Raw genomic sequence first — 25,200 nt, 5'->3', positions numbered from 1 at the left:
CTGGGACGCAGAGCAGGTGTATGCATGGGAGGACCAGCAGTGGCTACCCAGGTGGGCTGGGCTCGGCCTCACAAGCTCTGCCCTCAGCTATGGCCTGGACTCCTTCCAGTCCAGCTTTGGCTGTGGTGGGGACTCCGGCTCTTTCAGCCGCACCAGCTCCTGCAGGGCCATAGTTGTGAAGAAGATTGGGACCTGCAATGGGAAGCTGGTATCCGAGTCCTCTGATGTCCTGCCCAAGTGAATGTCCACGGCAGCACTTCTCAGCTTACCCTTCCTGTGGCTGTCCCGCATCCTGCTGGGGAGGCAGCTGTGCAGGGGAGCATGGGCAACTGGAGACCCATCTGAAGCTCAGCCCTAGCTCTCAGCCCACCCTACTGGGATAGTTTACTGCCTAGGGTACACCTCTTGCCCTTGCCTCCAACTGAAAAAACAATTCTATTTTTTTTTTCTAAAATAGAGCCTCAGGTATCCTCAGGAATCTCTGCAAAAGAGATCCTATTAGTTCCTATCAGTTCTGTGCTTAAACTTCATTAAAGAGCCAATTCTAGCTCCCCACAATGCAGGTGGCTATCTGTAGGGGGGAAAAAGAGCAATTCATTTCCCAGAAACTTTCTTCTCTCTCTTCTTAGTTCATTTTATACTTTGACATGTCGAATAACAAAGCTTCTCAATATCAGAAAGACTATTTATTTGAAGAAAAACTGTAGATTTCTAAAAAGAGAGGAAGATATAATGGTGTTGCTGGCTTTACAGAGCCAATTATTTCCCAAAATAACTCCATAATTACAAATAACTTTGTAAATACTCAAGACTTTTAAGTCTCTCCAAATTTTTCTCTTGTCATTTCTATCACATAGCTGCCAAAATTCATGAGACAAAAAGCTGTACAATGAGAAACTCTCTCTCTAATCTGAGATCCCTGTGATTTGTCTCAGACTCAGATCAAAGAGGCCTGATGGTACTTGACTATTTAATGGTACTTAACTTTGGCAGAGTTAGTAACACCTCTTCTTTCTGTCTGTTCCAAAAGGTGGAAAAATGGACATAGACTCTTAGTTCCTTGGTCCCGATGGCTGAAGGCTCTCTGAGAGTACAACTTACTCACTCTCAGGCAGCCACTCTAGTTCCAAAAGTGACCTGAGGTAGGGTCCTGAGATACAAACACAGCATCACAAACCACTTATAAAGCAGAGGAAAAGCCTAGTCACTTCTTCCCTCTCTTCTCTCTTTTTCAACACTTTCTCACTTCTTTCTTTTTCCTTTCTCTTTCTTAGTTAAAATTTTTCTATTTTACATTGGGAAAAGGATTTTTGTATCATATTAACAATTTTAAACTGTAAATTTCTACTTATAACCTTGTTTTTTGCTTTCTAACAATTCAAATGAAATGAAGCAGTGCCTATAAAACTTAGCATAGTGCTTGACATTCAATGAGCATTCAACAAATGGCATTTTAATTATTGTTTTTATTATTTTGAAAAAAATTTAAGTTTTTAATCAGATGAGTCTTGAAAAATATAATGCTATTAATATAAGCAACAGTAATAGAGCTAATATATATAGCTAATATATATTTACTGTGCCAGATAGCCTTTTTTTTTTTTGAGACGGAGTCTTCTCTGTCGCCCAGGCTGGAGTGCAGTGTGGCAATCTCGGCTCACTGCAAGCGCTGCCTCCCGGGTTCACGCCATTTTCCTGCCTCAGCCTCCCGAGTAGCTGGGACTAAAGTGCCCGCCACCATGCCTGGCTAATTTTTTTGTATGTTTTAGTAGAGACGGGGTTTCACTGTATTGGCCAGGATGGCCTCGATCTCCTGACCTCGTGATCTGCCCGCCTCAGCCTCTGCTGAGCCACCACGGAGGTTAGCCACCACGCCTGGCAACCAGACAGCCTTTTGTATGTTTTAGTTCTCATCGAATTCTTATAAATACCCTAGGAGATAGCATTTATTATTATTTCCCATTATACAGATAGGTTAACTGAGGCACAAAGGAGTTCATGCATATCAGAAGGGATTTTGAACTAGGGCAAACTAACTTCCACACTTACATAATACAATATATTATATATAATCCTTTACAAATGAGAAAACAAGACAGAGATCTTAAATAACTTACCCAAGTAAGTAGCTCAGAAGGGACTAGATCCCAGGTTTGCCTGGCATCAAATTTTGTCTCTTAACCTTTCTTTTATACTACAGAAATTCAGGAATGAGATTTTTTCTTGTAGACACTGAGGAAGTTCAAACATGAAATTCTTGTTGCCTGTGTTTTGCAGCTCCAAAGCCTGCTGTGTATTTGCAGCATGGCTTAATTGCATCTGCCAGTAACTGGATTTGCAACCTGCCCAACAACAGTTTGGCTTTCCTTCTGGCAGATAGTGGTTATGACGTGTGGTTGGGGAACAGCCGAGGAAATACTTGGTCCAGAAAACACCTTAAATTGTCACCCAAATCACCAGAATACTGGGCCTTCAGGTAAGGAGAAACCTATTAATTAATAAAGTGTGTACTTTTCTCATGCATATGTGTGAACACCTAGTGATTTTTTCCCGTTTTGTGTCTAAATGCACCCAGTGGAATCCACAAGAAGGAAACAAACCTTTCTTTCTCTACCCAAACTTTCTTCACTGTCGTTATTATTGCATGGCTGTTTTAGAACTCCTGCCTCCTTCCTGGTGTCTGTGTGTGAGTGCGTGTGTGTGTGTGTGTGTGTGTGTGTGTGTGTGTGTGTATGTTCTGGGGGAAGTAAGAAGAAAGCCTGATTACAGAAGGGCTAAGCAACAGTGTTGCCAGCAGTAGTGCCTGGGGGTGCTGTCAGCTTCAGAAGCCACACCTACCCGGTCACAGGAGCAAACTGATGCACTGGCATAGGAGTTAAGAACCATGCCTTGGAGGTCATGAAAATCCTGTGTTCCTTGGCCTCGTTGCCTGCCTTCTTTCTGGAAACCATTGGCATTTCCTAATTCTATGCCATAGTCCATTGCACCCTTGCAAATGACTAGAAAATTCCCTAGGTAAGTATTTCTTAAACTATACACAGGATCAGAAGTAACTGAGGTCATTGTTAAATATGCAGATTACTGGGTCTCTTCCCAGGAAATTCTGATTCAGTCAGTCTGGGCTGAGGTCTGCAAATCTGTTTGCTTTATTATTCTCTCTTCTAGATAAGCAATCCAGGTAATTGCTCTTTTCAGAGGAGCTTGGTAAATCTGTTATAGAATTAAGTGAGTATGACTAGCCTTGCAAGAAAAGCATCAGTAGGCTTTGACAAATCAAATTTTTCTGATTTCAGTTTCTTAAAAATGTTGACTTGCAATCAAGGTGACACCCTTTAAAGTTGCATAGATGCCTAATATCATATATTGACACTAGTCTTATATTTAACAAAATCAAAGTATTTATGTCTTCACTGAACGTGTTTAAATGTTCTAGGCCTAACAATGAGATGACTTTTCCAATTTGTTATTCCTTCTTTTTGATAGTTTGGATGAGATGGCTAAATATGACCTTCCAGCCACAATCAATTTTATCATAGAGAAAACTGGACAGAAGCAACTCTACTACGTGGGCCACTCACAAGGCACCACCATAGGTGTGTTTGGGGCAGATGTGATCAGAGAATGTCAGGGGCTCTTCTTCCAGATTCATGGAATGGGGTCAGTATTTCTTCCCTCTGTGCAGTCTCTAGCTTGGGGGCTTGAATTGGGAAACTATTTCCTCTAGCTAATTTCTGTAGAGTAAATAAAATAAGAATGACAATAGGGAATTTTCCCTCAATACTAAATTTGGAGGTTGATAGATAAGCCTGAAAGAGGAAGAATTATTCATTTGTGCCCCCAACAAACATTTGTCAGACACTGTTATATGCTGAGGAAGCAGAGATAAATATGGTATTCATTCTTTCCTTGAAGATCTCACAGTCTAGTGAGGGACACTAGAAAGAAAGCAGAGATTACAAAACTCAGCGATTATATGCTACAATCAGTATGACTTTTAGTTTCCAGGGAGGCATTGGAGTAGGCCACATGTGGGTAGGGCTATGTTGGCCGTGTTGTGAGGCCCATTTGTCCCCTTACTGTTCTCACTTTGGCTACAGGTCTCAACAATATCAACAGGATTTCCACCAGTCTGTTTTCTACATCTTAATTCTTAAAATCAGAATTCTGATGTAAAGTAGGTCTTTACATACTTGTACTGTATCACATATCTTACATACATTCTCTCATTGGACTGAGACACAAACATCTGAAACCACTATCATCCATGCTACTACACAAATGGTTGAAGTGAGGAATCCATTCTAATGGTGATATTCCCAAGTAACATCTTACATTTCATATATTTGATAAAGATTATAGACACAAAGCTTATAAAGGTCAAACGCATGTAACTTACATACATTTGACTTTTATAAAAATCATCCTATAAAGATTTTACCATCCACATTTACAGACTGAGAAAACCAAGACTCATGCAGGGGAGGTCACATAGCTAGTAAGTAGGAAGCCAAAATTACAGCCCAGTTTTGTCTGATACCAGGACTATGGTCGAGCTGGAACGGGCTTTGGAGTTTACCTAGACATGCCCCACAGTAGATGTTTGAACCCTCCCTCCTTGCACTCCCCAGGGACAGGAAACACTTTATTCTGAATTATCCAATTCCACCCTTGAGAAATTGAGAAATTATTCTCTACAAATGGTTATAATTCTATGTTGCTTTTTGTTTTGTTTTTAATATGGCTACATTTACTACAACTTAAAATGAACAAATAATTATCTGAAAACTATGAACGAGTGTCTTCTTCCATTTCAGCTTTTATAGCATTTTCTACAAACCCAGAACTGGCTAAAAAGATTAAGATATTTTTTGCACTGGCTCCAGTTGTCACAGTTAAATACACCCAAAGTCCTATGAAAAAACTAACGACCCTTTCCAGGCAAGTAGTCAAGGTATGTGACTTCCCAAGTTTTAATCTGAAATAACTAAAAGTAGCTCTATTTCCACTGATTTCAACAGAAGACCAATGACATTTTACAAACTTCTGAGAAAATAATAGGTATTAAAGATATCCATGTTAAGTTCACTGATGATGTACGCAATCTTATTAGCAGAGTTCAGGGAACTCCCCCTGTTGCTAATCTACCCTACTTTCTTCATCTATGTCTAGAAACGTGTCTGCTGTGCCATTCCTCAACCACAGATAGAGAGAACTTATTTGATTGATTGGTTTGCTGAATTTAGTAGATTAAATTTTTCTGGTGATCCCTAATGTTTTAGGGGCAGTATTGGTTGAGTTCACAGCATGGAATCAGATGGTGTGGGTTTGAATCTTATTTCTATGATTTGCGAGCTGGGTAAATTTGGTCAAGACCTTAAGTTCTCTTCACCTGTAATGTGGGGATAATAATAGTTCTTACTCATAGGGCTACCCTGAGGACTAAGTAAATTAATACAGCATATCCTTTAAAACAATGTCTTGCATATTGTAAACCCTTAATAAATGTTAAAAATTGTTTTTGCTATCATTAGTTTTATAGAACGTACCCTCCTCCATCACCAAATGCCCAACCTTGTTTCATTTCCTGACACTTTACAGGCTGTCATTTTGACAATTCCCAAAACCCAGGCAAAACTCTAGGCCCCCTAATCTCCTCTAGTTGACAGCTAACTAATCTGATCATTTTTCTAGTCCAGGTAAATTGCATCGCATGGGTTGGTGTGTTTTCTTCTTGTATTTTAACATGGGCTTCTCCCATGGTAATAACTCCCATGGTGGTGATTGTACAGTTCAGTGATTTCAATGAGAGCAGATGAAAGTGAAACAATTCTGACAGAAGCCTGAAGATTTACAGAAGATTCTTGTTGTTGAGAGCTAAGCAAATTAGCCTATGGTGACTGAAGTTCACATCTATACATCCCAGAAAGACAGGTAGCAGAAAAACCACCTGAAAATAACAAAACATGCTTACATTGCCTGTTGGTACTTGGGCCTCTTATACCGTTGAGATTTCACTCTGGCCTGCGCCTACTATTAAGTAAACAATGTCAGACTTTTTGCTAAATTATTTCAGTATTCCCACACAATTAAGAGATATTTTGGGACGGTGAGTTCTTTCCATTCCTCTTCATTTGCACAGCTCTCTACAAACTTCTGCATACCCTGACATGTGTAGGATGTGGTGCAATTCAAGTTAATTCAGCCAAAAGGTATCTAGGAGCTACTATTTCAAGGCCCTGGCATTAGGAAACAGCTATGTCTACAAGGAAACTTTTCAGCTCATTGGTGTGAGTAAAAACTAGGGTGTATGTGAAAGTAGAATGGGATTCAACTAAGGAGGTATTGGGGACAATGGAAGGAAGTGGTGTCATGTCTAGGAGTTTAGACTTTGTTCTGTTAATGAAGGGACGCCATTGAAGAATATTAAATAGAAAAGTGGCTTGATCAAATCTGTAATTTTAGAATGATTGCCCTTATAGGCAATTATAACTCCAATAGAGGAACTATAGTACCAACAGAAGAACTGCCACATATGACCTACTAATTCCTAGTAGAAATTTCAGTATGACAGAGCAAAAGCATTGCTAGGCAAAATCAGAGAAAAGAAAAATACTTCTAGCTGTTGGAATCACAAGAGACTTTTTGGATAAGATGGCATTTTAGTTTGGGCTTAAGGATGATTTCATTATAGAGTGTGGTATAGAAAGGCTTTCTGAAACAAGAGAGAAACATGAGCAACATTGAAGTGGTGAGGCTCAGGCCATGGAAAACCACACATAACTCACTTTACTGGAGATTTATATTAGTATTTGTGAAGGAGACTATGAGAAGTCATGTTGGAAATGTAGAGGCAGATTATAAAGGGATTTGAGTGCCAAATTAGTGAGTTTGGAATGTATTCTATAAGTAATTGGGGAGCATGGAAATATTTGCACAGAGGAATGACATGCATAATGCCCCTTTTTAGAAAGATTCCCCTGGGAACCAAATGTAAGTGGATGGGGGTAAAGGACATCAAGAAGGGTGAAAGATTAGGAGAATAATTATGGAGTTATTGTTAACACATCAGCTGATAGATGTTGGGGATTGGACAAGAGTTGTGCACAGATGAGAAGAATGATTATGGGGTTATTGATAACACATTAGCAGATAGATATTGGGGATCGGAACAAGAGTTGTGCAACAAAAAATAATCTGTAAGATATGACATTGAAATGACAGACAACGTTTAGGTATGTTTTTGACTTTTTGAGGAACGGGCTTGCTTTCTCCTTTCCTCTCCCATCAGCCAGATGCTCACAGGCATGCTTGGTGAAAGACTTCCTTTTTTTATGGGAGCTTCTGGACAGAGACAACCTTTTTTCGCTCTCTGATTAGCACTTCCTTTTCACTGATGTTGCCAGTTCTTTCAGTTGCTCCATTTCTATTACATTCAACTCAATTCATGAGAGTTGAATTGAATTGAGTATAAAGCATAAAGACTTAAGTCAGACAGAATTGGGTTCACATTCTGCCTCTGCCTCCTGCCTATTGTAACCTTGGACAAGTTATTTAACCATGCTAAGCCTTAATTTTCATATTGACAGAATGAGTAGAGTTTGTCACGTTGAGAAATTCATTCATCCATTCCCCCTTCCTCACCTCCCATTTTGCCCCTGGACATTTATGCCTTTGTGTTCTTGTCATTCTACTTTCTTTCTGACCTATAGATTGCTTTTGATCCTTTGCTTTTGACATGTCTCTACAACATTAAAGATTGTTAGTACTGTCTCCATTTCTTAAAAGAAGAACTTGAGGCTCAGAGAGCCTAAGCAGCCTGTCCCAAGTCACCCAGCTAATGGATGGCAGAGCCAGAATCTGAACCCAGATCTGACCAGGCAACCCATGGTCAATAGTCTTTTTTATAGGTGGTGGTTTTTCCACTTTTTCAATGCCAACCTGAAGAAGTTAGTGAACAAGGTGACCAGCTCAGTGGGCTGTTGAGGACTGAATCCAGCCCATGTTCTGCTTGGCAAGCCATGCGCCCTGGCATGGGGCCATGTTGCCAGAAAGAGGGGTGCCTTTTCTAATTCTCACACATACCAAAACAGCTACTAGAAGGAGCCTGGCTCCCTGCTGTTATGTGACAAATACGCCTCCTCCAGAGCCAACTTGGAATTACATCTATAAGTTGGCATGTTCGCTACTCTGTATATGGGTGCTATACTGCTGGCTGGCCTACATTAATATCCTCTCTTTTAGGTTAGGGTAAAGGAGAAATTATTCACCTTTGAGTAAATGCATAGTAATTTTGCTGAGTCACGGGATATTGAGGTAGAGTGGAGTCAGAGAATGTTCTGCTAATTTACTCTGTATTTGGGAAAGCCAACTCCAGGTTTCAGAACAGACATTATCTTGTATAGCCAGGTATAATCTTTATTTAATGGAATATCTGATATTCCATGGAATATTAATGGAATATATGAAGTACCAAGATTTCATACTCCTCTTCATGCCCAAGAGAGGAAGAGAGGGATGGAGGCAGGGAAAGAGGAAGGGAAGGAGGGAGATGGAGAGAAGATAGAGGAGGAGGAAGAAGAGGAGGAAGAAGAAAAAGGGAAGGGAAAGGAAGGACAACAATATGTTAAACTAGTTCTAACCATACTTCTCAATTCTTTAGGTCTGGAAAGTAATAATAAGCCTTGTACATATTATCTGATTGATTCCAAACTCTTCTTCATTTTATCACAATCATTAGGACACTTAGATAATACCCTAGATAATTAATTTAACTTGCCAAATTGTAATTCTTCCAGTGTAAATGTCCCCATAATAATTTAATAATAGTAGCAGCATACACTCATAAAATGAGCTTATCTTTTAAAATAATGTTGACATTTACTTCATGTTTTCAAGTGTGACAATTTAAATAGATTGTCACATGAATAAATAATTAAAGTAAAAGGCAGGATCTGACTTTAACCGGTAAACAAATTTATTTTTTATTTATCAATAACTTAGCCATCCATGCTTGGCAAAACAAATCCATGTGAAAGAAAATAGCCAGTTCATAAAAGTAATCAACAATTAAAATACGGTGTTAAGAAACAGGTGACATCTACCATAATGGATTCTGGGTTCTCTTCTCTGAAACCTGGAGTTGGCTTTCCCAAATATGGAGTAAAGATCTTAAAGTGAATTAGATCTTAAGTGAATAAATGCTAGTTATTACTGTTCTTTAGTTGTAATTTCTGGTTAATAAAGAATTCCAGAAGAAATGTGTGTTTATTTTTACTGTAAATGGGTGTTTCTGAAGTTTTAAGAACTAAAAAAGTCTTTTTACCTTTATATCTAGTTTATTATGCTAAGATTATAAAACTAGTAGCTGTGAAGCAAAGGAACTCACTTGCAACACTGCCTGAAATTCCACTAGTAAAGATTCATTTATGTGGGTTAAGCTTTTGTCATAGAAAGAATTCATTAAAGGATTCTGGAAGGAATGGCTCAAATCTGTATTAGTCACTAATTATGATAGTAATAATAATTACATTAATTTATACTTAAATAATATTTTGCATGTGCACTAGATGCTAGGAACTGCGCTAATTGTCTTTTAAACATGACCTACTAACTTCACAACAGCCCTACCCATTGGAAAATTTTTTCATTTTATAGATGAGAAAATTCATAATAATAGAAATTTAAAACTCTCCTAAGGTATAGAATGTGTTTGAATCCAGAATGAAACACATGTATGCCTCACTCCAAAGCCTTACTAATTTCCTGTGGGAACTAGTTTCTCAAGGGGCATTCTAAAAATCACCCCAATTAGAGGTTTTTGGGAAAAGCCATTAAGAGTTGCATTGGAAGGATTACAAAGCTAATAACAAGCCTCATGATTTCACTAAGGACCAACACTGAGCAGATGTCACCTAACACTGTGCAGTCCTTCTTTGAACTATCTCTCCACTTTTGATATCCACGCCTATAAGATTTGATGGTGTTTTAAATTATCTTGTAGGTGCTGTTTGGTGACAAAATGTTCCACCCTCATACATTGTTTGACCAATTCATTGCCACCAAAGTGTGCAATCGGAAGCTATTCCATCGTATTTGCAGCAACTTCCTATTTACTCTGAGTGGATTTGATCCAGAAAACTTAAATATGGTAGGTGTAAGTAACTGGGTCTGGGAAAACATTTGTTTTGTTGCACAGAGGTGATGAAAGTTTATTCTGGATTGTATGGCAATTGCAATTCAAGGTTTCCTTTTTGCTTTTGGAATGTAATTAGTACATTCATGGCTTCCAAGGAGGGTTGAGAGTCCACTTCCTTTCATAGGAGGATTTGAGAAGAAAGCTTTTCTGCCAACAATTCTCATCTCTTCTTACCTGAAACGTCCTTCACTTAGATAAAGGCTATGGTTTTGATATTTATCTTGCTGTGCCTGCGCCCTATGTCAGACCCACTGAAGTAGAATCTCAGGGGGTGAGTCCAGACATTTGTATTTTTATTTTTTTACCAATTTTCCACTTTCGCAGTTGATTTGGAAAGTTATTTTATGAACCACTTACTTCCTTAACCCAAAGGATAAAAGGAGGGATGGTTCTTCAACAACAGCTACAAATTTATTGTTCAAGGGGTACCGAGAGGGATCAGTGTCAGGGTTCTTGTCGAGTAATTTTTAACTTAACTGAGATCCTTTCCACGATGACCCAAGGAGTTGGGGGGAGGGAGGAGGGAAAGAGAGGAGATGTGTTTGAAACCAGAGGTAGGATCAGGCTGAAGTTGGTCTCCACCTCTCTCACAGACTTCTGCCCAGAGCCTACTCTCCCAGTCAGTAGAAAGCACTGATTAAAATTTTTCTTGCTTTCAAGCAAGATTTATAAAAGGCTTTTTATGCAAAACATATCTTAGCCATTGCCTTTCTGTGTTCCTGTCTCACTTTCTCAGTGTACAATGGAAACTATGCTTGCCTATCATTTAGATGCAAGGATATATGTAGGTGAGAGCATATCATGTGGGCAGAGCTGAGTAAAAAGACCTTGAAACAAACACAAAAGAGTGTATTTTAAAAGCACCCTCTCAGCATAGCCTAAGAGTTTGCTAAAGAAAGACATCACAAAATAACACCCTTGACTATTCATTGGCCCTTGTTGTCCATATGGACATCTTTTGTCAGATCACCTTTTGTCTTTTTGCCAAAAAGCAAAACTTACAGAATATTACGGCACCTTCAAAGACATTTGTTTCAAAGAACAATAACAAGGGATACATAAGTAATATTGGTTGAACTTTGAAAAAATACACATGTCCAGAACTCAACCTTTGAGATTTTGATTTTTATTCAGTACGTTTGGATAGCTTATAAGTAGGTTAAAATATTTTTAAAGCCCTAAGATGTTTCTGATGCTTACTTTGGTGGAAAATAACTCTTTTTATTTAAAAACTAGTGCAATTGAAAATATGAGAGAATCAAGAGTTCGTGGGTGTGTTTTTGTTTTTGTTCTTGTGTGTGTGTGGTTGTGTATCCATAAGACATCTAAATATGCTGACTGAATTAATTCTGTTACACAAACTTTCAGAGTCCTGTAGAATGTTTACCACATTTTAAAATTCAGGAAACAAAAGGCAACATTCAGATCTATTCTTAGTGTCTTAGGGCCAACAGCTCTCTTTGAATGTCCTTTGGGACTTAGCACGGGTTGAAGGAGAAGATCACTGGGGTTTTTATCCTTTAATCTCCTATACCCTTGAACCTATGGGAGTTGAGTCTGGAAAAAGATAGATTTCCTTTTGTCTTTGCCCAGCAGGATGCCCTCTGTAGGCTTTCTGAAGACACTGCTGAGGACAGGACAGAGCTGGTGGAGGAAAAAGTTCTTCAAAGATGGGCTTTTTTGGTTAATATGTCTTCAGATTATATGGTACATGTTTTTTCCTTAAAGAAAGGGAAAAGAGGCCAGGTGCAGTGGCTCACACCTGTAATCCCAGCACTTTGGGAGGCCAAGGCAGGCGGATCACGAGGTCAGGAGATCGAGACCATCCTGGCTGACGCGGTGAAACCCCGTCTCTACTAAAAGTGCAAACACAAAATTAGTCGGGCGTGGTGGCACGTGCCTATAGTCCCAGCTACTCGGGAGGCTGAGGCAGGAGAATGGAACCCAGGAGGTGGAGACTGCAGCGAGCTGAGATCGCGCCACTGCACTCCAGCCTGGGCGACAGAGCAAGACTCCATCTCAAAAATAAAAATAAAAATAAAAATAAGAAACAAAGAAAGGGAAAAGAGGAAAAGAAGAAACTTTCTAAATTTCTCTTAAATGTTTACTTGCGGTATGATGATATGATTAGCCTCTAGATGAGAAGTAATCTCTTTGCAGAGTCGCTTGGATGTTTATTTGTCACACAATCCTGCGGGAACATCTGTTCAGAATATGCTGCACTGGGCTCAGGTACGTGCTTCTTATTCCTGCTTGATGCACACATACCTCTGCAAGACCCTCAAGAAGTGCTCTCAGAGAGCTCACTGCAGGGTTCTGCTGGCACCTGCCACTGTCACATTGATGTTTTTGGAATCAGCATCAACTCTTCATTTTTATTTACTTCATTCCCATTTCTTCTCCTTGTCCTCAGTGTCTGGGTTTTGAGCATGGTTCTCAGATATTCTGACTGGGTTCTGATCCTTAGATGATTCCAAACTGCATTTCAAGGGAAGGCTTTTATTTCCTCTTTCAGAAAGTCATCAGCTCTAATAGAACTTTATATAAAATGATGCATCTTATTCCATAAAGAGCTGTTCATCCTCCAATCAATATATGGGGAATTTCAGAATGTGGAAACGATGCTTTATTCAGAGCAAATTGAATGCTAGGGAAGAATTAAAATGGATTTATGGCTTATGTTTTTACCCTCAGTTAAAGTTTTATTTGTTTTATTTTATTACTCAATATACAGAAAGCTCAGAGATAAGTCTAATTCAATTGATGTGGCTTTCTGAGCCTTGTGTGTGTGTGTGTGTCTTTGTGTGTGCATGTGCACACACGTGCATGCACATTCATTTGTTTATTATGTAATATCTGCCTATATTATTGGCTGGTGGCTCAGTCACAATCCCTTTTGAAAAGTGAACAAAATATACATAATTCTATGATGGGGAGAGGGGTGGTGTCTTCTTAAAGGTTGAATATATCTGAGACCCCCCCGAACCAGGAATTTGCATTTTAATATATATCCTACTAAATTTGCTCCCTGTTTTAGAGAATCGCTACTATAGATAGCCTGAAATACTAGGTGAGGATTTCTGAAATACTTGGAAGAGTTTGACCCCAGGAGATAAGGCTTCAAGTCCCTCTACGAAGAAAGATGTTCAGGATATAGGGCTTCCTACTGATGAGGAGACAGATAGGTCCTCTTATGAGCATGGCCTTCCAGGTACTACATGTTTAACTTCACAGTTATTGAGCACTTAATATATGCTCTTCTTGCTGCTCATACATATGATTTTATTCAGTGTCATTGAATTATTATAACAATTTTTTAGTAAAGGCACTGATATCCCCCCACTCTATAAATGTCATAGCATATTCTTTTATTTATTTACTTTTCGAGACAGGGTCTCAAAAAAAAGCGTGCAGTGGTACAATCACGTTACCCAGGCTGAAGTATAGTGGTACAATCATGGCTCACTGTAGCTTTGACATCCTGGGTTTAAGCAATCCTCCCATCTCAGCTTCCTGAGTAGCTGGCACCATAGGCATGCACCACCATGCCCAGATAACGTTTGTTTCTTTTTACAAAGATGAGGTCTTGTTTTGTTACCTAGGCTGGTCTTGGACTGCTAGACTCAAGCAATCCTCCCACCTCAGCCTCCCAGAGTGCTGGGATTACAGGCATGAGCACTGCACATGGCTGCCTATTCCTTATACATTTTATAATTGACTTCTCTTAAGAAAACCTTTTCCCCTTTCACAAGGAGTCCTCTTCAGAATAGAAATAAGTGGGGATGGTGGGGGGCATGGTAAATACTTGGTTATAAGTTACATAGGCAGCTAAGGCAAGAGTTATGATCATGATGATGGGAGTAATACTAGTGAAAAAAAGCTGTTTGTTGGGTATTACTAGGTGCTACATGCTTTATAGGTGTTACCATAATCTTCAAAATCCTAAGAAAGAATGTTACTATCATTCTCATTTCACAAATATCTTGCCTTGAATCACAGATTCAGTAGTCTATTAAGCCTGGATACAAAAAAGGTATATTAATGTCTTTCACACTACTATAAAGAGCTACCTGAGACTGGGTAATTTATGAAGACAAGAATTTTAATAGACTCACAGCTCCACAGGCTGTACAGGAAGCATGGCTAGGAGGCCTCAGGAAACTTACAATCACCTTGGAAAGCGAAGGGGAAGCAAGCACGTCTTACCATAGTGGAGCAGGAGAGAGAGAGCACAAAGCGGGAAGTGCCACATACTTTCAAACGACCAGATCTTGTGAGAACTCACTCACTATCAGAACAGCAAAGGGGAAGTCCGCCCCCATGATTCAGTCACCTCCCACCAGGCCCCTGCCCTGACAAGTGGGGGTTACAATTAGAGATGAGATTTGGGTGGGGACACAGAGCCAAAGCAAATCACCAGATTTGATCCTAGAGCCCAAGTTCCTAAGTAGTACATCCTATTGCTTCCCATTTCTAAAACCTTGCAGAATTTCAACAGCAGCAGACTGCTGCCTCTCTGAATATAAATCATGATGGGAATAATTTTAAACTAAAAATCAGGACTAAATTAGTAAGTGGGAAAAATATCTGAGATTCAAGCTAAGAAAGAAAAACAGAATAGTCAGAATAATTTAATGAAGTGCTTGACATAAATGTCAAAATTATCTGCCTCATCAATCCTATATGGGTGGCAAATAACAGAAAAATGAAATGCTGCATGTATGAATGTCCTTATATTCTAATATTTGAAGTTTCAATACCAAAATGCAAAAGCAGTCATGCACAGTGTCTCAGTCAGCCCATGGCTACGTTATGCACCAAAGCAGGTGGCTTGACCCCACATATGGGAGGCAGAGAGCAGCCATGTAACTTACACAGAACTGGGGAAGCTCAGTGGGTGAATATTTCTTTTAATAGTGAAAAAAACGTTTAAGGATAGGGAATATAATCATAACAGCTTAGAACACATCATGAGGATAAGGTACAAAGTTGTGTAATAACAATAGCAGTAATTTTTAAATGTAAGAAATGTATAGCTAATTCCTTTTTAAAAAATTATTAAAATTCCTGAAGCAAAGATAGTCAAGAATCATTCAATTCTGCATCTTTAAAAAAATATTTCTGTGTGTAGCATGGTAACATTTAAAGGCATTGGATTTAAATAAAAAATCTGAGGATTTTCACTGGAAAGATACAGGAATGAGTAAAAGATTGTACCTATTCTGTGAATTATGATAAGATTTATCATTTTTTATTACTTATTTTCTTAATCTTTATTGAAATTTAGCTTATGTTTCTAAAGACTGGGGCATAGTGTTAATCTTCTTTGTATATTTCTTCTGTACTGTCTTTAAATGTACACTATTTTCTTATATTATTTTAACGTGTTTATTTTATTTTAGGCCGTTAATTCTGGTCAGCTCCAAGCTTTTGATTGGGGAAACTCTGATCAGAACATGATGCACTTCCACCAGGTACAAAAATAATCCTCATAATCAGTTCCATGCTGAAAATGAACTAACAAAAATAGTGTCTACTCATGAAGCACCTGCCATTTGCATTTACCACACTGGATATTGCTTATTGCTGTTCTCACAGGCTGCTTATTGGGTTCTTGCCATGTGCCATATCATTATTTCTAATTCTTACAAGGATCTTGCAAGGTAAATATTATTATCCCTATTTTTTTCAGAGGTTCAGAGAGGGTAGGTAAATTATCAGTTATTCAGCTAGTAAACAACCAGAGAGAGGGGCTCAAGATGGTCAACTAGACACAGCCAGGAAGAGCTTCTCCCATTAAGAAACAAGACCATCAAGAAGATTGGAATACTCTGAGCAGATCTTCAGAAGAAAGGCACTGAGAGTGAATGGAGGTAGGATGCGGAGCCTGGGCTAGAGGGAGGATTCTGGGAAGCCTGCACGGGGTTGCTGAGCACCAGGACTCACTTCAGGCCCTGAGTAGCTCCTGGGGAAGAGGTGAGTTAAATAGGAGTACAATGGCCCACTCTTACTATGGACCTAGCTGCAGGAAACCCCACAACCCCCATAGACATTTGAGCTAGTAGGCAGAGCTGCTTGGAGAGTTGGCAGGGACAGAACTCTTGCCTGTGCAAAGCCCAGAGGGTTTGGTGCAGGAACGGTTGCAGTGAAGTATGGCCAGGGACATCCATTCCCCAAGGCTTGCCAAGCTCCTCTAGGTGGCATTGGCCTTTGTTGACTGTTGAACCTGAACAGAACAGGGCTATCTTACCCATGGGACGGGGCCAGTGTAATCTGAGCACATCCCTGTCTGCTGGCCTTTTTCAGGGTTCCTGCCTGGCTGCACCCGCTTGCAGTGCAGCCTCACATGCCCAACTATCGTGCCTCCCAGTGGTCACTGCCATACCTCCTTCACTGGCAGATTCTGCCTAGGCATAGGAGAGCTTTTGCAGATGGGTCCCTACCAGTGTGAACATACTTGCAGCCTCCCCTGACTGCTTTGCCAGCATGCCACCACCACCACGATGAAGTGCTTTTGCCCCACCTCCCATCAGAGTGTTGTTGCCAGTATATGAGGAACATCTCAGCCTCTCCAGTGCAGCAGTGGCCACAGAACAAAGCTTTGCACATGGTCCCACCTACCAAGATTATAGCACACAGCCCAGGAGTGCTGAGCTGAGCCCTGGCACCCTGAAGTCATCCAGAAATGAAGCCAGTCAACTAAACACAACTTATATCACAGTCAAATTCTCAAGGGCTTCAAAGAATATAAAAGCAAAAAACCTCATCCAAAGGACAGCAACTTCAAAGATTAAAGGAATATCAGCCAAAACAGTCGAGAAGGAATCAGTGCAATAACTCTGGACATTTGAAAAGGCAAATGACCTCTAAATGACCACACTAGCTCTCCAGCAATTGTTCTTAACCAGATTGAAATGACTTAAATGACAGATACACAGTTCAGAATCTGGATGGCAACAGAGATCATTGAAATTCAGGAGAAAGTTGAAACTCAGTCCAAGGAATCCAGTAAAATAATTTAAGAGCTGAAAGATGAAATAGCCATTTTAATAAATAACCAAATTGATCTGATAGAGCTGGGAAACTCACTATAAGAATTTCATAATATAATCAGAAGTATTAATAGCAGAATCGACCAAACTTAGGAAAAAATCTCAGAGATTAAAGACTGGTTATTTCAGTGAAGCCAGTCTGACAAAAATAAAGAAAAAAGAATGTAAAAAATGAACAAAATCTGCAGAAAATATGGGATTATGTAAGGACACCAAACCCACAGCTCTCTGGCATTCCTGAAAGGGATGAAAAGAGAGCAAGTAACTTGGAAAACATATTTGATGATATTGTCCATGAAAATTTCCCCAATCTCACTAGAGAGGTCAACATTAAATCTGGGAAATTCAGAGAACCCCTGCAAGATAGTATTTAAGACAACCATCCCCAAGACACATAGTCATCAGATTCTCCAAGGTCTATGTGAAAGAAAAAATATTAAAGGCAGCTGGAGAGAAGGGGCAGTTCACCAACAAAGGGAACCTCATCAGGCTAACTGTGGACCTTCCAGCAGAAACCCTACAAGCCAGAAGAGATTAGGGATTTGTATTCAACATCCTTAAAGAAACGAAATTCCAACCAAGAATTTCACATACAGACAAACTAAGCTTTATAAGTGAAGAAGATATGAAATATTTTTCAGAGAAAATTGCTAAGGGAATTTATTACCACCAGACCTGCCTTCCAAGAGGTCCTTAATGTAATGCTAAACATGGAAATAAAGACTGTTACCAGATACTACAAAAGCACACTTAAATACATAGAACATTGACACTAGAAAGCAGCTACACAGTCAAGCCTACATAAGAACCAGCTAACAACACAATGACAGGATCAAATCTACACATATCGATATTAACCTTGAATGCAAACAGGCTAAATGCCTCACTTAAAATGCAAAGAGTTGAAAGTTGCATAAAGAAGCAAGACTTAACTGTATGCTGCCCACATGAGACCTATCTTGCATGCAGTGACACTCATGGGCTCAAAGAAAAGGGAGGGAGAAATATCTATCAAACAAATGGAAAAGAAAAAAGACCAAGGGTTGCTATTCTTGCTTCAGACAAAACAGAATTTAAATGAACAATTATCAAAAGGAACAGAGAAGGACGTTAAATAATGATAAAGGGTTGAATTTAACAAGAATACAACTATCCTAAATATATATGCACCCAACACAGGAGCACCTAGATTCATAAAACAAGTCCTTAGAGATCTACAGAGAGACTTAGATGACGACACAACAATAGTGGGAGACATCAACACCCCACTGACAGTATTAGACAGATCTTTGATGCAGAAAACTAACAAAGATATTTGGGACCTAAACTTGACACCTAACCGAATAGACTGAGCAGATATCTAGAGAACACTCTACCCAATAACAGCAGAATACATATTCTTCTCATATAGACATGGCATACACTCTAAAATTGACCACACACTCAACCATAAAGCAATTCTCAACAGATTAAAAAAAACTGAAATTATACCATGTACACTCATGAATCACAGTACAATAAAAGTAGAAGTCAGTCCCAAGATGATCTATCAAAACCATGCAATTAGACAACCTTCTCCTGAATGACTTTTGGGTAAATAATGAAATACAGGCAGAAATCAAGAAATTCTTTGAAACTAATGAAAACAAAGATACAATATACCAGAATCTCTGGGACACAGCTAAAGGAGTGTTAAGAGGAAAGCTTATAGTGCTAAACATCCACATCAAAAAGTTAGAAAGATCTCAAATTAACAGCCTAACATCACACCTAGAGAAACTAGAAAAACAAGAGCAAACCAAATCCAGAGCTAGCAGAAGAAAAAACAACCAAAATCACAGCTTAACTGAATGAAATTGAGATGCAAAGAAACATACAAAAGATCAACAAAATCACAAGTTGGTTCCTTGACAGAATAAATAAAATTGATAGACTGCTAGCTAGACTAATAAAGAATAAAGAGAGAAGATTCAAATAAATACAGTCAGAAATGACAATGGGGACATTACCACCACCTCACAGATACAATAACCCTTCAGAGACTATCATTATCACCTCTACACACACAAAGTAGAAAATCTAGAAGAAATGCATAAATTCCAGGAAGCATAACACCTCCAAAGATTAAATCAGGAAGCAATCGAAATCCTAAACAGATCAATAACAAGTTCCAAAACTGAATTGGTACTAAAACACTACCAACCAGAAAAAGCCCTGGACCAGAATGAATTACAGTCCAATTTTACCATACATGTAAGAAGAGCTGGTGCCAATCTTACCGAAATAATTCCAAAAAATCGAGGAGGAGGGACTCTAACTCATTTTATGAAGCCATCATCCATCATTCTGATGCCAAAATCTGGCAGAAACACAGCGAATAAAGAAAACTTCAGGCCAATATCCCTGATAAACATATATGCAAAAATTCTCAATGAAATATTAGTGAACCTAATACAGCAACACATCAAAAAGCTAGTCCACAACAATCAAGTAGGCTTTATTCCTGGGTTGCAAAGTTGGTCCAAAATATGCAAATCAATATGTTTGAGGCATCACATAAACAGAACTAAAAACAAAAACCACAAGATTATCTCAATAGACACAGAAAAGACTCTTAAGAAAATTCAACATCCCTTCATGTTAAAAACCCTCAACAAACTAAGCACCAAAGAAACTTACCTCAAAATAATAAGAACCATCCCAACAAACATATGAAAAAAAGCTCAACATCACTGATCATCAGAGAAATGCAAATCAAAACCACAATGAGATACCATCTCATGCCAGAGAGAATGGCGATTATTAATAAGTCAGGAAACAATAGATGCTGGAGAGGCTGTGGAGAAATAGGAACGCTTTTACACTGTTGATGAGAATGTGAATTAATTCAACCATTGTGGAAGATAGCATGGCTATTCCTCAAGGATCTAGAATCAAAAATACCATTTGACCCAGCAATCCCATTTCTGGGTATATACTGAAAGGAATATAAATCATTCTACTCTAAAGATACATGCACATGTATGTTTACTGCAGCACTGTTTACAATAACAAAGACATGGAACCAATCGAAATGCCCATCAATAATAGACTGGATAAAGAAAATGTGGCACATATGCACCATGGACTACTATGCAGTCATAGTACTATGCAGCCAATGAGATAATGTCCTCTGCAGGGACACAGAAGCACTGGAAGCCATCATCCTCAGCAAACTCACACAGGAACAGAATATCAAATACCACATGTTGAACAATGAGAACACATGGACACAGAGAAGGGAACAACACACACCAGGGCCTGTTGAGGGTTGGATGGTGAGGGAAGGGAACTTAAGAGGATGAGTCAATAGGAGCATCAAACTACCACGGCACATGTACATCTATGTAACATTCTGCATATATATCCCATCCGAGGCAGGCAGATCACTTGAGGTCAGGAGTATGAGACTAGCCTGGCCAACATGGTGAAACCTCATCTCTATTAAAAATACAAAAATTAGCTGGGTGTGGTGGCAGGCGCCTGTAATTCCAGCTACTTGGGAGGCTAAGGCACCAGAATAGCTTAAATCCAGGAGGCAGAGGTTGCAGTGGGCCGAGATTGTGCCATGGCATTCCAGCCTAAGTGACAGAGCAAGACTCCGTCTCAAAAAAAAAAAAGAAAATAATAATAATATTAAGTGCCATTTATGACAAACCCACAGCCAACATAATACTGAATAGGCAAAAGCTTGAAGCATTCCCCTTGTGAACTGAAACAAGACAAGAATGTCCACTGTCACCACTCCTATTGAGCATTGTACTGGAAGTCCTAGCCAGAGCAATCACACAAGAGAAAGAAATAAATGGCATTCAAATAGGAAGAGAGGAAGTCAAACTATTTCTTTTCATGGATGATGTGATTCTATATCTAAAAACTCCCATAGTCTCATTCTAAAGGCTCCTTACACTGATAAATAACTTCAGTAATGTTTTAGGATACAAGGTCAACGTACCAAAATCAGCAACAATGTCCAAGCTGACAGTCAAGTCAAGAACATAATCCCAATCACAATAGCCACAAAAAGAATAAAATGTGAATACAGCTAATCAGGGAAATGAAAGATCTCTACAATGAGAACTTTAAAACACTGCTCAAAGAAATCAGAGATGATACAAATGGAAAAACATTCCATGTTCATGGATAGGAAGAATCAATATCATTAAAATGGCCATACTGTCCAAATCAATTTACAGATTCAATGCTACTCCTATCAAACTACAAATGACATCTGACACAGAATTAGAAAAACTATTCTAAAATTCATATGAAACCCAAAAGAATCCTGAATATCCAAGGCAATCCTAAGCAAAAAGAGCAAAGCTGGAGGCATTACTTGACTTCAAACTATACTACAAGGCTACAGTAACCAAAACAGCATGGTATTGGTACAAAAACAGACATATAGACCAATGGAACAGGTTAGAGAACCCAGAAATAAAGTCGAACACCTGCAATCATTTGATCTTTGACAAAGTTGACAATAACAAACAATGGGGAAAGGATGGTCTATTCAATAATTGGTGCTGAGATAACTGGCTAGCCATATGCAGAAGATTGAAACTGGACCCCTTCTTTTTACCATATACAAAAATTAACTCAAGATGGATTAAAGACTTAAATGTATAACCTACAACTATAAAAACCCTAAAAGAAAACCTAGGAAATCCCATTCTGGACATGGGACCTGGCAAAAATTTCATGATAAAGATGCAAAAAATTCATGATAAAGATGCCAAAAGAAGTTGCAACAAAAAAAAAATTGACGAGTGGAACCTAATTAAATGAAAGAACTTTTGAATAGCAAAAGAAACTATCAATAGAGTAAGCAGACAACCTAAGAATAAGAGAAAACATTTTCAAATTATGCATTTGACAAAGATCTGATATCCAAAATCTATAAGAAACTTAGGCAAACTAACAAGCAAAAAAACCAAACAACTCCATTAAAAAGTAAGCAAAGTACATGAACAAACACTTCTCAAAAGAAGACATACATGCATCCAATAAGCATATGAAAAATGGTCAATATCAATAATCATTAGAGAAATGAAAATCAAAACCATGATGAGATAGCATCTCACACCAGTCAGAATGGCTATTATTTAAAAGTCAAAAAATAACAGATGCTGGTGAGGTTGTGGAGAAAGAGAATGCTCATACACCGCTGGTGGGAATGTAAATTAATTCAGCCATTGTGGAAAGCAATGTGACAATTTCTCAAAGAACTTAAAACAGAACTATGATTTGACTTAGAAATCCCATTACTAGGTATATACTCAAAGGAATATAAATCGTTCTATCAAAAAGACACATGTACCTGTATGTTCATTGTGGCCCTATTCACAATAGCAAAGACATGGAATCTAGATGCCCATAGAGGTGGACTGAATAAAGAAAATGTGGTACATATACACCATGGAATACTATGCAGCTATTGAAAAGAATGAAATAATGTCCTTTGCAGTAATGTAGATGCAGGTGGAGGCCATTATCCTAAGTAAATTAACACAGGCACAGAAAACCAAATATCACATGCTTTCACTTATAAGTGGGGGCTAAACATTGAGTTTACATGGACACAAAGAGGGGAACAATAGACACTGGGGCCTACTTGAGGGTGGAGGCTGGGAGGAGAGTGAGGATTGAAAAACTACCTATTGGGTACTGTGCTCATTACCTGGATGACGAAATCATTTGTAAGCCAAACCTCCATGATATACAATTTACTTATGTAGCAAGCCTGCACATGTACCCCCTGAATCTAAAATAAAAATTGGAAGGGGGAAAAAAAATCAACCAGAATATGACCCAGGATTCCTGGATTTAAAGTCTAGTCTTCTCCACTACGGTTATTCCTTCTCAAAAAAACAAAAACAAAAAACAAAAAACATGTTTGTTTTTAAAGTATATTCTCTAACTTCTTATCTATGTTTAATAACTAAGACTGCCTAATAGTTCTTTAGGATGTCATTTACTAGCCACTTTTAAAAATACCATTATATGGATCATTAAAGATATAAGTAAGAAGTATCATTTTTAGGAAGTAGAATCTGCCAGGGATAGTGTGCCTCGGCACGCCATCCCCTAGCAAATAGTACTACTTTTGATCTGGTGTGTCACCAGATCTATGAAAACTTTTAGAGAAAAGTTTTATATTAAAGCAAAATGTGTATTGTTGTTATTGTTGTTTTATTCCCAAGTATGTGAGGAAATCCACTAATGATTTTGGCTTCTTGCCAATAGACTGAGCTTAAACTGAAAAAGTAGTCATCAATGATACTTGGGTTTTTCAAATCTAGAAATTTGGAAAAAAAAATTTCTTTTTTTTAAATTTCTTTTTTCTTTTACCTTTAAAAATAAAGTCAGGGTCTCACTATGTTGTAAAGGCTAATCTTGAACTCCTGGGCTCAAGCGATTCTCTTGCTTCAGCCTCTCAAAGTGCTGGGATTACAGGCGTGAGCCACTAAGCCCAGCCAAAAAATTTTTAATGTGGGAATTTTTAATGTCATCATAACAACTACTATAACAACTATAATAGTGAAAATGTATAACTCAACTCTAACTCTTGTGAAAAATCTGACTTTTCTCGCCAGCTGCTATAGTTAGATGTACGTGGCAGGAGTGGGGTGGGGATATGCCACACACACACTGTTTCAGAATACGGTTGTCTCTTGTGAGGAAACAGTGCTGACTAGATGTACTTAGTTCATATAGTTTTTCCAAAGGCCCCCTAACCCCAACCCCCACCAAAAGATACTATATTCTCAATGGCTATGGCAAAAAGTTCTAGAAAGACCTCTGGCCCAGTTTTAGTCACATGCCCATCTCTCATACAATCACTGTGGCCTGAAGAATGGAGGACGAATTGGCCAGACCTGGTTACCTGGACCAGAGGTTGTGTTAGATCAATACAAGAAGCGGTAAGGGAAAATTTGCTGAGAATTTATAGAGTACTATAGCCACTCTAGTTATTTGTAACAGACTGACACCTTTTTAATATCATACTTCAAATGTCTTTCATGCATTGGTCTCAACGCTCCCTGAAGAGTCTGCTGATTCCCAAATATTAATAATGCCACTGAGCCCAGATTTGTGCCTAGGAGAAGGGATATTTATCCTATCCGACATTTTGTTTGAAAAGGTCACCTTCTGAGATCAAATGCTAACTAGAAAGATGATCCCCCATGGAAAAAAGAACGCTCTTCCTCCAGAATCCTTTCTTATTTTCCCAAACGTGCAAGTCAGAAATACAATAATTGAATTGTTTTTTTCGATTCACAATTCACATTAGTGCACAAAAATGGTTTCAAGTATTTTTAACATTTTAATGTTTATATACCATTAAGTGTAAGCTAATTGTACACATGTAGCATTTAAAGAACTTGATCAACAGCTGTTAGTTAATGTTACTTCTATAATGTAATTTTCTGTAAAAACTTTTCTCTCTCTTTTATTGTATTTAGCTTACACCTCCTTTATACAACATTACTAAGATGGAAGTTCCAACAGCAATATGGAATGGTGGACAGGACATTGTGGCTGATCCCAAGGATGTCGAAAATTTACTTCCTCAAATTGCCAACCTTATTTATTACAAGCTGATTCCACACTACAATCATGTGGATTTTTACCTTGGAGAGGATGCACCTCAGGAAATTTACCAAGACCTAATTAGACTGATGGAGGAATATTTACAAAATTAAATGCACTTTCCTTTCTTTAAGCAAGTGGATTTTCATAATAATAATGAGATGAACAGACACTAGGTGATCCCCAGTGATTTCCATCTTCTAGTATCTATGCCTTTGTATAATCTCCTCCCCTTCAATGTGGGTGGGATATGAGACTTCATTCAAGCCAACAGAACTGGCAAAGGTGTAAGATGTCACACCCTTGATTAGGTTTTGTCAT

At 38.6% G+C, this 25,200-nt stretch overlaps 1 protein-coding gene across 1 annotated transcript in view; it reads left to right on the top strand.

The window, feature by feature from the left end:
• Positions 1–24,992, top strand: part of LIPK (lipase family member K) — a 30,048-nt gene extending 5,056 nt beyond the window's left edge. Inside the window, exons 3-9 of the mRNA XM_030809294.1 lie at positions 2,278–2,476; positions 3,484–3,593; positions 4,815–4,951; positions 10,001–10,147; positions 12,356–12,427; positions 15,598–15,669; positions 24,753–24,992. Of these exons, the coding sequence (XP_030665154.1) occupies positions 2,278–2,476; positions 3,484–3,593; positions 4,815–4,951; positions 10,001–10,147; positions 12,356–12,427; positions 15,598–15,669; positions 24,753–24,992 (977 nt within the window). The remainder of the gene's footprint in view (positions 1–2,277; positions 2,477–3,483; positions 3,594–4,814; positions 4,952–10,000; positions 10,148–12,355; positions 12,428–15,597; positions 15,670–24,752) is intronic.
• Positions 24,993–25,200: the final 208 nt, after the last annotated feature.

Source organism: Nomascus leucogenys, chromosome 3 (assembly GCF_006542625.1).
Source record: "Nomascus leucogenys isolate Asia chromosome 3, Asia_NLE_v1, whole genome shotgun sequence".
In the NCBI taxonomy this organism is placed as follows: domain Eukaryota; kingdom Metazoa; phylum Chordata; class Mammalia; order Primates; family Hylobatidae; genus Nomascus; species Nomascus leucogenys.
The sequence above is the reverse complement of the archived record's forward strand: the minus strand, read 5'-3'. Positions and strand labels throughout refer to the sequence as shown.